The sequence below is a fragment of the Eptatretus burgeri genome, chromosome 5, assembly GCF_056783735.1.
Source record: "Eptatretus burgeri isolate ZD-2024b chromosome 5, Ebu_testis_v1, whole genome shotgun sequence".
In the NCBI taxonomy this organism is placed as follows: Eukaryota; Metazoa; Chordata; class Myxini; order Myxiniformes; family Myxinidae; genus Eptatretus; species Eptatretus burgeri.
In genome coordinates this window covers 88,503,990-88,516,489 of record NC_140965.1, presented here as the reverse complement: position 1 = coordinate 88,516,489, position 12,500 = coordinate 88,503,990, and the positions used below count along the sequence as shown (strand labels likewise).

The following is a 12,500-nucleotide window of genomic DNA, read 5'->3' as shown; positions in this document are numbered from 1 at the left end:
GACAGAAACGAAGTGGGGACATTTCCAACAAGTTTTATTTGCAGTAAAAGACAAAGCCAAGAAAACGGCAAGACTTAACGCGAATATGAAAGTAGTATTTACAATGTTCCAAAAACACTTATTCAGTTCTATTTACCAGATGGGCCCACAAGCAGACACACACACACACACACATGAAAAGAAACCCAGAGTTCTTTATTGGACCCTCACAGCCGAGGAGAGAGATAAGCTGGGGGTCATAGTTCAGATGGGTACTTGGCCGTCTGAGAAAGGGGGTACTCCGTGCTGCGGCACCTGACAATGGTCGCTGGTTTGGTCCCCAGTCGCACGTGTGGGACTCAAGGTATGTGGTGGAGCTCGGGTGGTGAATGGCCGGGGTCCATGGAGCGGGGTCAGGGTCGCTCTTTCTTTCCTTGTAGAGGGACAGCAGAGACACGTTCGCCGCCTCGACGACCATCTGCTCAACCCTCGTGAAAGCAAAAACCCAACAAAACTCTGCTCTCAGAGAGTGCTCGGGGAATTTATGGACCTCCCTCAGCGGGGAGGGGCCTTAGTGAACACACCTCGCTGTCCGCCTTTGATTGGACAGGGTCCCACCGCATACTTTTCCGGGGCGAGTTTCGGCCTTGTTTGGAGAAAGCCGACCCTCCCCTCGGCGCGTGCTCGAGAAAGGTCGTGGTGGTGAAACTGCTTCGAACATCCTCAGGAATCCGTCTCAGGCAAAGGTGCGCTGTGGCCTGCGAAACGAGGGCTGCAAGCGCGATGGTACCGTGGATCGTAATGGGCCGAGGGAGTCATGCAGATGGGATGGTTGTTAGATGGCTTGTTAGATGTAATAACCTAACTAAAATAAATCACAACGCACGCCTTTGATTCTCCCACGAGACAAAAGGAAGGGGATCTGACTACACACATACTTAACGACATAACTGACCTTTGGCAAGGGCGTAGCCAGAGGTCCAAAAGCGATGAGGCGAAAAGAGGTGAACTGTCCTATTTAGGTATTGTGATAGGAGTGGAGATAAGACGATTCAGAGCACTGCCGGGTAGCTTTGATAGTTTACTCCCCAAGGAGCTCAAATGGCCAGAGGGCTCAGGCCAGATCATATTTCAGGAAATGAGCGACGAGGCAACTGCCTCGTCTGCCTCAGCCTGGCTACGCCCTAGTTTGGGACATCTGCATGTTGAATGCTTATGGTTTCCAGATCCGTAGCAAATATATATATATATATATATATATATATATATATATATATATATATATATATATATATATATATATATATATATATATATATATATATACACACACAAGCCGGTAGGCAGCCATGGGTCGCCGAGCATCTGATGACCTTTGACCCCTGATCTGAGTTAATCTAGTACTAAGTACTTCCGAAATTGCAATCGAATCGGTTAACCCGTGTATGAGCAAGGGGGCTTTGAATGGTCATTTTGCCCGAACAATGCACTCATTGACCTTTGACCCCTGACTTAGCCGAGATAGGTCAATATGTTCTGAAGCATAGTTGTAGTACTCATTGGGTACTCTATACCTATGAACTTTCATTCGTATCGGTTAACCCATGTAGGAGCAAGGGGGCTTTGAATGGTCATTTTGACCGAAAAATACACTCATTGACCTTTGACCCCTGACATAGCTGAGATAGGTCAATATGTTCTGAAGCAAAGTTGTAGTACTTATTGTGTACTATGTACCAATGAACTAGCATTCGTATCGGTTAACCCATGTAGGAGCAAGGGGGCTTTGAATGGTCATTTTTCCTGAAAAAATACATTGACCTTTGACCCCTGACTGAGCCGAGATATGTCAATATGTCCTGAAGCAAAGTTGTAGTACTCATTTAGTACTATGTACCTATGAACTTTCATTCGTATCGGTTAATCCGTGTCGGAGCAAGGGTGTCTTGAATGGTAATTTTGCCCGAAAAATGCACTTATTGACCTTTGATCCCTGACCTACTCGAGATAGGTCATTATGCAAATGAGTGAAGTTGTAGTACTCATTATGGTCTATAAGCATGTAAAGATTCATTTGATTCGGTTCAACCGTCTTGGAGCTAGTGCACTTTGAATTTTCAGCGGGAATGCTCAAAGGACCATGGACACCCAAGTTGAGAGGGTTGTCATTTGGAAACTATTAGATAGAGAACAAAATGGATGCAAAATAGCGGATAGAGAATCACCTTAAGATTATGCATACCAAATATCATCGAGTTCCATCTATTGATAACTACTCGGTATCAATTTGAATGAAAAGTACCGAAAATGCAGTTTGATATCGAAAATCCCCAAAGTTCGAGGGGGTGCTGTGGGTGAACAAAGATATAAATCGAAAATCCGGCTCGATCGTTTGTGCACAATGTATTCCAGACGATTAGTGTGAATTTTCATGACCATCTGACCATAACCCTAGGAGGAGTAGCATTTGGTGGGAAGACACCTCCAGCTCTCGCATATTATCGATTTTTGCCCTTTGACCCCTGACCTAAGCAATATCGGTCAATATGTCCTGAGGCAAAGTTGTAGCACTCATTGCTTGCTATGAGCCTGCAAAGTTTCATTCGGATCGATGCACTCACCTGGTCGCTAGGGGACCTTCAATTTTCGCCAATTTTCGGGCATACCCTAATTGTAGGGGACGCTGCGGGTGAACTATTCCAGATATCACAAAGAACGGAATATATTTGGTAGAGCATCACCTGTAGATGATGCATGCCAAATTTCATAAGCTTACGTGGGATAATGGCTTTCGGAATTGATTTTGCGTGAACGGTACCGATTTTGAAGGTTTTTCGGCTGTTGCTGGGGAACCAAAGCGTCCCTAGCAACCATAACAATTTCCAAAGCACTAGGTCATAAGATGTACCTACCACCCGAGTTTGGTCAAAATCCGCCCACGTTTACTACCAATTATACTGATGACAAACGAACAAACATCCAAACAAACATCCAAACAAACAGACAGAATTACTGACAATAAGGGTCACCTATTTTGGCAACCCAATATTTTTTCCGTGTGGATCGGATCGCTACGCTCACGTCCCCACATGTCACTACAATGGGACAAACACCACCACGTTATTAAAACCACCTCACCACCACGTCATTAAAACCACCTCACCACCACGTTTTTAAAACCATCTCACCACCACGTCATTAAAACCACCTCACCACCACGTCATTAAAACCACCTCACCACCACGTTTTTAAAACCATCTCACCACCACGTCATTAAAACCACCTCACCACCACGTTTTTAAAACCACCTCACCACCACGTTATTAAAACCACCTCACCACCACGTCATTAAAACCATCTCACCACCACGTCATTAAAACCACCTCACCACCACGTTTTTAAAACCACCTCACCACCACATTATTAAAACCACCTCACCACCACGTCATTAAAACCACCTCACCACCACGTCATAAAAACCACCTCACCACCACGTTATTAAAACCACCTCACCACTACATTATTAAAACCACCTCACCACCACATTATTAAAACCACCTCACCACCACATTATTAACCACCTCACCACCACATTATTAAAGCCACCTCACCACCACATTATTAAAACCACCTCACCACCACATTATTAAAACCACCTCACCACCAAATAATTCAAAACACCTCACCAACACATTATTAAACCACCTCACCATCACATTATTAAAAACACCTCACCACCACATTATTAAAAACACCTCACCACCACATTATTAAAACCACCTCACGACCAAATAATTCAAAACACCTCATCACCACATTATTACAACCAACTCACCACTACATTATTAAAAACACCTCATCCCAACATTATTAAAACCACCTCACCATCACATTATTAAAAACACCTCACCACCACATTATTAAAACCACCTCATCACCACTTTATTAAAACCACCTCACCACCACATTATTAAAAACACCTCACCATCTAATAATTCAAAACACCTCATCACCACATTATTACAACCAACTCACCACCACGTTATTAAAACTACCTCACCGCCACATTATTAAACCACCTCACCATCACATTATTAAAACCACCTCACCACCACATTATTAAAAACACCTCACCACCACGTTATTAAAACCACCTCACCACCACATTATTAAACCACCTCACCACCACATTATTAAAACCACCTCACCACCACATTATTAAAAACACCTCACTACCAAATAATTCAAAACACCTCATCACCACATTATTACAACCAACTCACAACGACATTATTAAAAACACCTCATCCCAACATTATTAAAACGACCTCACCATCACATTATTAAAAACACCTCACCACCACATTATTAAAACCAACTCACCACCACATTATTAAAACCACCTCACCACCACATTATTAAAACCACCTCACCATCACATTATTAAAAACACCTCACCACCACATTATTAAAACCAACTCACCACCACATTATTAAAACCACCTCACCACCACATTATTAAAACCACCTCACCACCACATTATTAAAAACACCTCACTAACACATTATTAAAAACACCTCACTACCTAATAATTCAAAACACCTCATCCCCACATTATTACAACCACCTCACCACCACGTTATTAAAAACACCTCACTACCTAATAATTCAAAACACCTCATCACCACATTATTACAACCAACTCACCACCACGTTGTTAAAAACACCTCACCACAACTTAATGAAAAACACTTCACTGCAACCTGACCGCCATGTTACAAAAAACCCCTCACCTCCACGTAATTCAAAACAGCTCACTTCACGTCGCTAAAGAAACAGGCTTGTTTTAACTGAGATAAGTACACGAGTTGCCGTGTTGTCCTGATTTACACTAATCAGGATTGAAACATTTATTTTCCAAATCAATTTGTAATATTCGTGATGTTACATTTTTATAACCAATTTAAGTTGAAGATTCAACTTAAAAAAAAAAAAAAATTCCAAAAGTTTTTTTTCAAAAAAATTTAAAACAAAATACCCATAAGACATTCACACAGGAGAGGTAGAAGCATCCCAAAAGTTTGGTACAATTTCACAAAATTTGAGTGAGTCGTTCAGTGACAGCACAGGACAGGACAGAGACTGCACAGATATATATTGTCGTGCCCTTGGGGTTTAGCCCCTTCATGGACGGATCGCCAAATGGGTTTCTCGTTTGGAGGTGAGCACGTGATCCTTGGAGATTATAGAGTGCGTGGGAAGGAAGGGCAGCGAAGGCACACAGCAGACTGAAGCACAGCACAGAGGTTTTATACTTGAACCCATGACAAATAGACAAGACGAGAAACTTAAATACGGGGGTTTAATGAAAATAAATGAAATATTTACAATGGTAACAATTCAAAGTGTTATAATAAAAAAGGAACCTGAGGTAAACAAAATTTAATTTTGAGGCACCTCCACACAAACTTTAATTCAGACAAAAGGACTGAATGAATCAAAGAAAAATCCTCCCTTTTTCCCAGCACTTAGGTCCTTGCCCAGCGATGGGTTTCTGAATGTTGCTGTTCACCAAACCGTGTCCTCACTGCACGTAAAAATGTGCCCAAAATGGTGCCCGGCTGCTCTCTGGACGGGAAAAGTGCAGGAGGCAATTCGGGTGGTGATTCTCAACACCGGGGCTCAAAAACTGCCGTGCAGCTTCTTTCATCGATCGCACTTGCCGACGCCACTCCTCAGCAGAATGGCACCGTCTTCTTCCCCGATGGCGCAATACGAAGCTTCGAGGCATAAATACGACCCAGGCAACAGTCAATGGACAGCGTCTTGCCCAATCACGTGAGGTAAAATCGCCTCAGTACGAACATAAGGATCATGCAGCCTTCTTCACCGTGTTGAGGGGAAGCCATGCCATTCTCTTCCAACTGCTGATCCTGGCTCACTCGCTTCTGTCCCGCTCCTTCTCCTGCAATTATGCAATGCAAGAATCTCATTCTAACTCTATACTTCCCTCTGATGTCACGCCCATGGATCATCCACTCAAGGGGCATGGTTTGCTCGTTGTCATTGCTGAAGGTAGGGTTCTCCCCTACTCCGAAAAGTCTTGCTTGGTTGTTGTTGTTTTAAGAACATGAATTCCTTTTTATCACCGGTCTTGGAAAAGGTCACGGGGCAATCACATCCTGGGGGAAATTATCCATTAACCCTACCTTATTTAACACAGCACCACCCCCCATGTGGTGACATGTAACAGTTAAGCTGACAATTTCCCAACTTAAGTTACATCGAAATGTCTCCGACACGTCCAGGAACCAAACTACTCCATACAATCCTAACTTTTCTATGAAATTCCTCCATCTACCCCACAAACATAACAATATATATATATATATATATATATATATATATATATATATACATATATACACATATTTATTTATTAATGAACAGGCAATCAGACATAATGGAGAGGGGGGAGACCCTCTTGTGGACAGGCTGTCTGCTCCTGCAGTTGGCAATGAGTGTCCTGGAAGCAGTGGTGGAAAGAGAGTGGCATCTCTAAATGTGGGAGAATTGTGTGCTTAGCCTGTGGATTGCCCAGATAGCTCAGATGGCAGAGCACTTGTATGATTTAACAGAGGACCTGTGATTGATTCCTGGTATGGGTGCAAAATTTTCCCAACATTTCCACCATAGATATATTGTTGCAGATATGGAAAATACCCTGGTGAGTTACACTCAACACATAAGGGATCTTTAGTTCGATATTTATGTTTTGTTTGGTTACATGTGGAGTCGCATGGTCTGTGGATGAGCAAGAGACATGTCGATGCAATTTATGTCAGGAAATGGTCAACTTAAGTTGTTACATGTCACTGCACGGGGAGCAGTGCAGTGTTAATTTATGTAGGGTTTAAGGATAATTTCTCCCAGTGTGCGATTGCCCAATGTGACCTTTTCTTACGTTTTTCTATTTACAAGATAAAAAGGAATCACGTCCTTAAAACAACAACCAAGCCGAACGTTCCAAGAAGGCAAAAACCTCGCCTCCAGGAATGACAACTAGCAAACCATGCTCCTGAGGTGGATGATGGATGGGCGTGATGTCAGAAGGTTCGGGGGAGAGGAGAGTTGTGTGAGGTATGCGATTGGTGGAAAAAGGATCCAGCTTGCTGGCTTCCCCTCGACACGGTGAAGAAGGCTGCACGATTCTTGTGTTCGTGCTGAGGTGAATTTGTTCGTGTGCTGGAGCAAAACGCTAGCCATTGACTGTTTAGCTGAGTCATAAAGTGTGTATGTTTCTAAGGAGGGAAGAAAAGCATGGTGAATGGACCTGGTGCAAGAGAGGAACGGTCAGCAAGTTCGAACATGAAAAGAAGCTGCACGGCAGTTTCTGAGCACTGGCGTTGAATACCACCACACGAATACCTCACGTACGTTTCCCGCCCAGAGAGCAGCTTGCCACCATTTCCGGGTGCCGTTTCCCGCACAGTGACTACGCGGCTTCGACGACGCCAGGTCCAAAAAGGATCATCTCTGGAAGAAGATAAGTGCCAGACTAAAGGAAAGATTTTTCTTTTGTTTTATCTTTCCCCTTGTCTGTTTTTGTAACTGTGTGGAGGTGCCTCAACTTTAGGCAATAAATTACTGCACGTTTCATTACCTCATGCTTTGATTTATTTTTATTAATATACTTTGATTTATTCCTGTTATGAATACTTAATTGATGTTGATATGAATACTTGATTTATCTATAGCATGTATCACCAATATTGTACAATGTACACATTTTGCAGCATTGTTGTAATATTATAAGAAAATTATCATCAATTATATTGTCAGTCCACCATTTTATTGTAATAATCATAATATTAATAATGTTGATAATAATATTAATGGTAAAAAATATTATTCCCACAAAAGTAACTCTCATGGTTGATGATCTTATTTTTGGAAGGGATAGACCGTTCACATTCCTGAGACACCTGTACAATACAAACCTGGAACAGTGGTTCCATTGAATCTTTAACCTCAGGAACCCGTACCCCCACGTCCCCCCACCTCACGTCATTCTCGGATTGTGTCCTCGGTCCGTTATGTATTTTTAAAAGAAGGAAATTCGTGGTTTTTGAGTTTCTGGTAAACCTAGTCATCAGACCGAGCCTCCCACACAACAAATAGCAGTGGAGGTGTAGGAGGGGTGGGGAGGCGGTGATCGGATGCTTGGGTTACCAAGGGTGCTTTACTGCCCGCTTCACAACAAGGACCATTAATCACATTCTTTCTGCACTGGTTGTTTCATCGTGGACCTCCAGCACCCTGCGGCGCATATCAGGTTAGTGTCGATGTATCCGATGCCTTTCGACACGTCATAAAAAAAATTTTCTGGTGCGAGTTGGCTGGGTCTGGGGAGGAAAGATCTTAAGATGTTCAATTCAGTGATCTTGTACTGAGATATACTTATCCATCATACTCAAATTGCTTAATTGATGGTACTGCGTGGGCAGGGTTTGTGGCATCAAATAGCTCGCTGTCTCGGAAAAAGGATGTTAAGCCGGCTGTCCTAATGGACAAAAATCTGAACTAAACTATGGTTTATCACTTCAACGAGAGGATAATTAAAGTCTCCGTTCAGTTTGTTCTTCCATGAACAGCCATGTGGAATAAGATGCTGGGAAAAGTCGACCATATAACAATAATAAAATACACCAGTATGTGTTCACAAAATATAGTGGCGGTCTGTGCTGGTCTATAATTGGATAAGGTCAGATTCCTCACTCACACAAAGTTTACTGATTTAAGGAGGAATTGTGGTGAATTCCAGAGAAAGTTTTATGGGTTTCCTCACATAGTCATACTGAAGTTTCAATAAAGGGAATTCAGAATGAACAAATACTGTATTTATCACATTTATTTCAGTATATACACCTTTTTGGGAGTGATTATACTTTGGGTGTTCAATTCAGGATAAACCACGTTTTTCCAATTGACGCTACAGGCCAGAAAGGAAAGTTGCTGCCATTTTTAAACCACCGTTGGAAATTATTCGACAAATGTGGTCGCAAAATATTTGATTGCCAACAAAAGGGAACTGCCATGCAGAGCAAAAGTGAGTGCGTCACATATTCACAAAGTTGGGGGAACTGAGAGTGGTTTTCAAAATGTTCTCGGAACTCACCCTTGAACTGACTAGCCTGGGATAGAATCTCATCCCAGCGATCACCTGTTACCCTGGTGTTTGACATGTCGGATGAGACATCAATATGAGCGCCATCCGTCGGAAAGGTGCGAAGCTGGAGGAACTGTCTGCTCGCATTAGTTGGTGTGACTCGTTGTACTTGAAAGATCCCACTTTGTAATTTATGTGAAGCACCTGAGTTATCACCAGCACACGTTTAGGAAATTCCGAATTCCTGTAATATCCACTGGAACTAAAGGCCTGGCCATCCTGTTTGTGAAACACTTGGGCCAAAAAACCTTACCCAGCCGACCCCACGAGAAGGTGGGAATAATTGTGGTCATCAAAGTACGTCATCGTAATAGGTGTGATTAGTAAGAAAAAAACTTTTTATACAAATTATAGTTGCATGTGTTGAAAAGTTTTGAAATCTTGGTTTTCTTTTAGTCGTTGTGAGTCTATTGTTCCAAGAGCTTTGTGAATTCTCTCATATGCACGGTTTACGCTCTGCGAGTCAATAGGTAGCTTGAAAGACAATTTTGTGAAAGCTGTTGGGAAGCTCAAATGTGGTTGGAAAATGGGAGATGGTGTAATAGTGGGGCAACTTAGCATAACAATTGTGCATTTTGTGAGGAAAGCACCAAATTTGGAACACTAGTAGCCTATCATATTATGAACAGATTTGGATATTGGGCCATCTCAAATTCAGCCGCTGATGGCTGTGGCAGCCATTTTCCACTGCCATCAAAAATTTTGAGATGGCCCAATATCCAAATCTGTTCATAATATGATAGGCTACTAGTGTGCCAAATTTGGTGCTTTCCTCACAAAACGCACAATTGTTATGCTATATTTAGCTAAGTTGCCCCACAATAATATCAAAGCTTGACAGGGATTGATTGATCAATGCTCATGCTTGATGGAGAGTGCCAAAATGGTCGACAGGATAGATCAACTTGATATTGAAAAGCTTGGGTTTGATTCCTGAAGGTTTCATAAGGAGCTAAAAACTGAAAGTCTTTTGAAGTGCCAGTAAGGAATATGCTGTGCATTGGTTTTGCAAACCCGGCTGTCCCATCTCCATTTTGCTTGTGATGTTAGGGATCATATGGTATTATTGGGAAATTGAATAGACCATTGTGTGCTCTGTTCCATAGCTGCATTTTATACTTGGGGTTTACTGTGTAATAAGTACTACCTGTAGGAGGTGAGAGTGATGGAGTGTTGATATGGTCAAGGCATTGTGTGCCTAATGACCTTCTCCTGTATCTAAGTTTCATTGTGCAAGTATTTCCTTGTATTAGCATACCGACAGTGTGACAGTAGCAGCAGACAGACACGAGACGAATAAACAGCAAAGCTTAGCGAGACAAGACAAGATTTCTGAGACATATTTGGAAGATGATAATGAGCTGGCCACAGCGATCTCAGACTGGAGGGAATGATGGGAGTGGACAAACACAATTAGGGAATTCCACAGGTGTGAGAGAAGGGGTATAAAGGAGAGGAGGTAGGTGGAAACTTTGGAGTTTATGTACAGTACACAAAATCTCAGCTTATGGAAGAGCAAAGGGACAGATGGTAACATGGCAATGTAGTAAGTGGTGCAATCGGGCCACATTTGGACACACAAGCATTGGAAAGCTAACAAGCAAAGATAAAAAAAAGAGAGAGAGAGAGAGAGAGAGAGAGAGAGAGAGAGAGAGAGAGAGAGAGAGAGAGAGAGAGAGAGAGAGAGAGAGAGAGAGGAGCAGAAGAAAAACAGGAAACTGCAAGTAAAAGGATTTGGTTCGGTTATGTAGGGTATGGTTGGGTAAGTCCTGGCTAATGGATTCCAGAGACCCTGATTCCCTCTCTGCTCCATTTCCTTCTTTATGGCCAGAATTGTGACTATCTTGTCCCGTATGAATGCCCAGTAGATGTTTAACCCAATAAGAGGCACTTGTGCCCACTCAAACAGGACAACTTCCCATTCATGTCTTGCTTTTTGAGGCTCTTATAACACGGGAAGCAGAACAGATGCATGAACACAGACAGGTACTGCAAGTCGTGCGTCCTCCTCAATGTGTTCGTGACAATTGATGCAACACAGTGGATCTTCACAGTGGATCACAGACGCATCTGACTCATAGGGCAGGGAAGTGCTTGGCAGTGGTCGGACCAGTGGCAAGACGGGCCAGGAAGGGTCCAGGTAGGGCACGGACCACCAATATTAATAAGGAGTAAATATCTTTGAAATGCACCGCACGTGGACATCCTGTTAACAGGAGCATGGTGGAAGAACCAAATGAAATTAATTAAGTACTTCGCCATGTTTTCATCTAATTATGCAAACATCACTGTAGCAACTTTGTATATAAATGTGCTTCGTTATCTCTGCTACAGAAGGTAAAGGAGGTTATGTTTTCACCCATTTTGTCTGTTTGTTTGTCTGTCTGTCTGTCTGTGTACAAGATATCTCAAAAAGTTGTGGACAGTTTCAGATGAAACTTGGAAGACATGTTGGACGTGTGACCATGACAAATTAGCTCAATTTTGGTGAAGATCCGAATCTGGATCTGGACACGAGATTTATTTAATTTTAAAATGATTCTTCACCATTGAGAGATAGGGCTAAAAAAAAGTTATATAGCAAAATATTTCAAAAATTTATTGGGCCCGATATGTTCTTGTGGATCAGGCATTATGTGGTGAAGTTATGCGCTCCACCAAGTGCCTTTCTAGTTACTGAAAAGAAGGTTCTGGAGATATGTCTCACCAGATCTCATCTGATTCTTGCTATTGATGAATTAGCAACCCAAAGGGATTAGCACAGCTGTTATTGTCCAAAATATATTCTCTTGAGGCAAAATAGTCAACCAAATGTTCAAGAGATAAAGGAATTTTGGAATTTGCCAAGAGTGCAAGCACATTGGTCTATTCTCGCAAAAAAGATACTGCTGGGCCATTTATGTCCGCACTGCAGACAGGACGGCTGACTTATCCTCCGCACCAAGTGACAGTGTGCACCAACATTCGACTCTCCTGATGGTGCTCTATAGATGTCAGTTGTAGCTGGATTATTTCCACCCACATTGCAACCCAGAGAATACTACCACCGAGCGATTCTGCAGCCCACACTCTAATACTTAAACTGTTGTATTGTACCCACATGCCTAATTGATCTGCTATGTACCTGTTTCCCTATTCGCAGGTTGATCATCGCTGCTAGATGGTAAAATGATGCAGACAGTGTCTCTCCTGGGGTTCTTCGCACTTGTTGTCTTCTCCCTACTCTCTCTCGATATGATCTTGCTATCTTCCTGCCTGTCGCCAAGTCTTCCCTCCAACAGCTCACAGATG

The 12,500-nt window shown here is 42.5% G+C and overlaps 1 protein-coding gene across 3 annotated transcripts in view; it reads left to right on the top strand.

The window, feature by feature from the left end:
• Positions 1 to 7,894: 7,894 nt before the first annotated feature.
• The window catches only part of LOC147026914 (interleukin-13 receptor subunit alpha-2-like), a 47,088-nt gene continuing 42,482 nt past the window's right edge, over positions 7,895 to 12,500 (top strand). The window contains exons 1-2 of one of the 3 annotated variants that reach the window (XM_085882813.1): positions 7,895 to 8,315; positions 12,352 to 12,500. The exon at positions 12,352 to 12,500 is cut by the window's right edge and continues 7 nt beyond it. In XM_085882813.1, coding sequence (XP_085738939.1) covers positions 12,378 to 12,500 — 123 coding nt within the window. In that variant the 5' untranslated portion in view covers positions 7,895 to 8,315; positions 12,352 to 12,377. The remainder of the gene's footprint in view (positions 8,316 to 12,351) is intronic. The other 2 variants (XM_085882811.1, XM_085882815.1) reach the window with 2 other exon arrangements.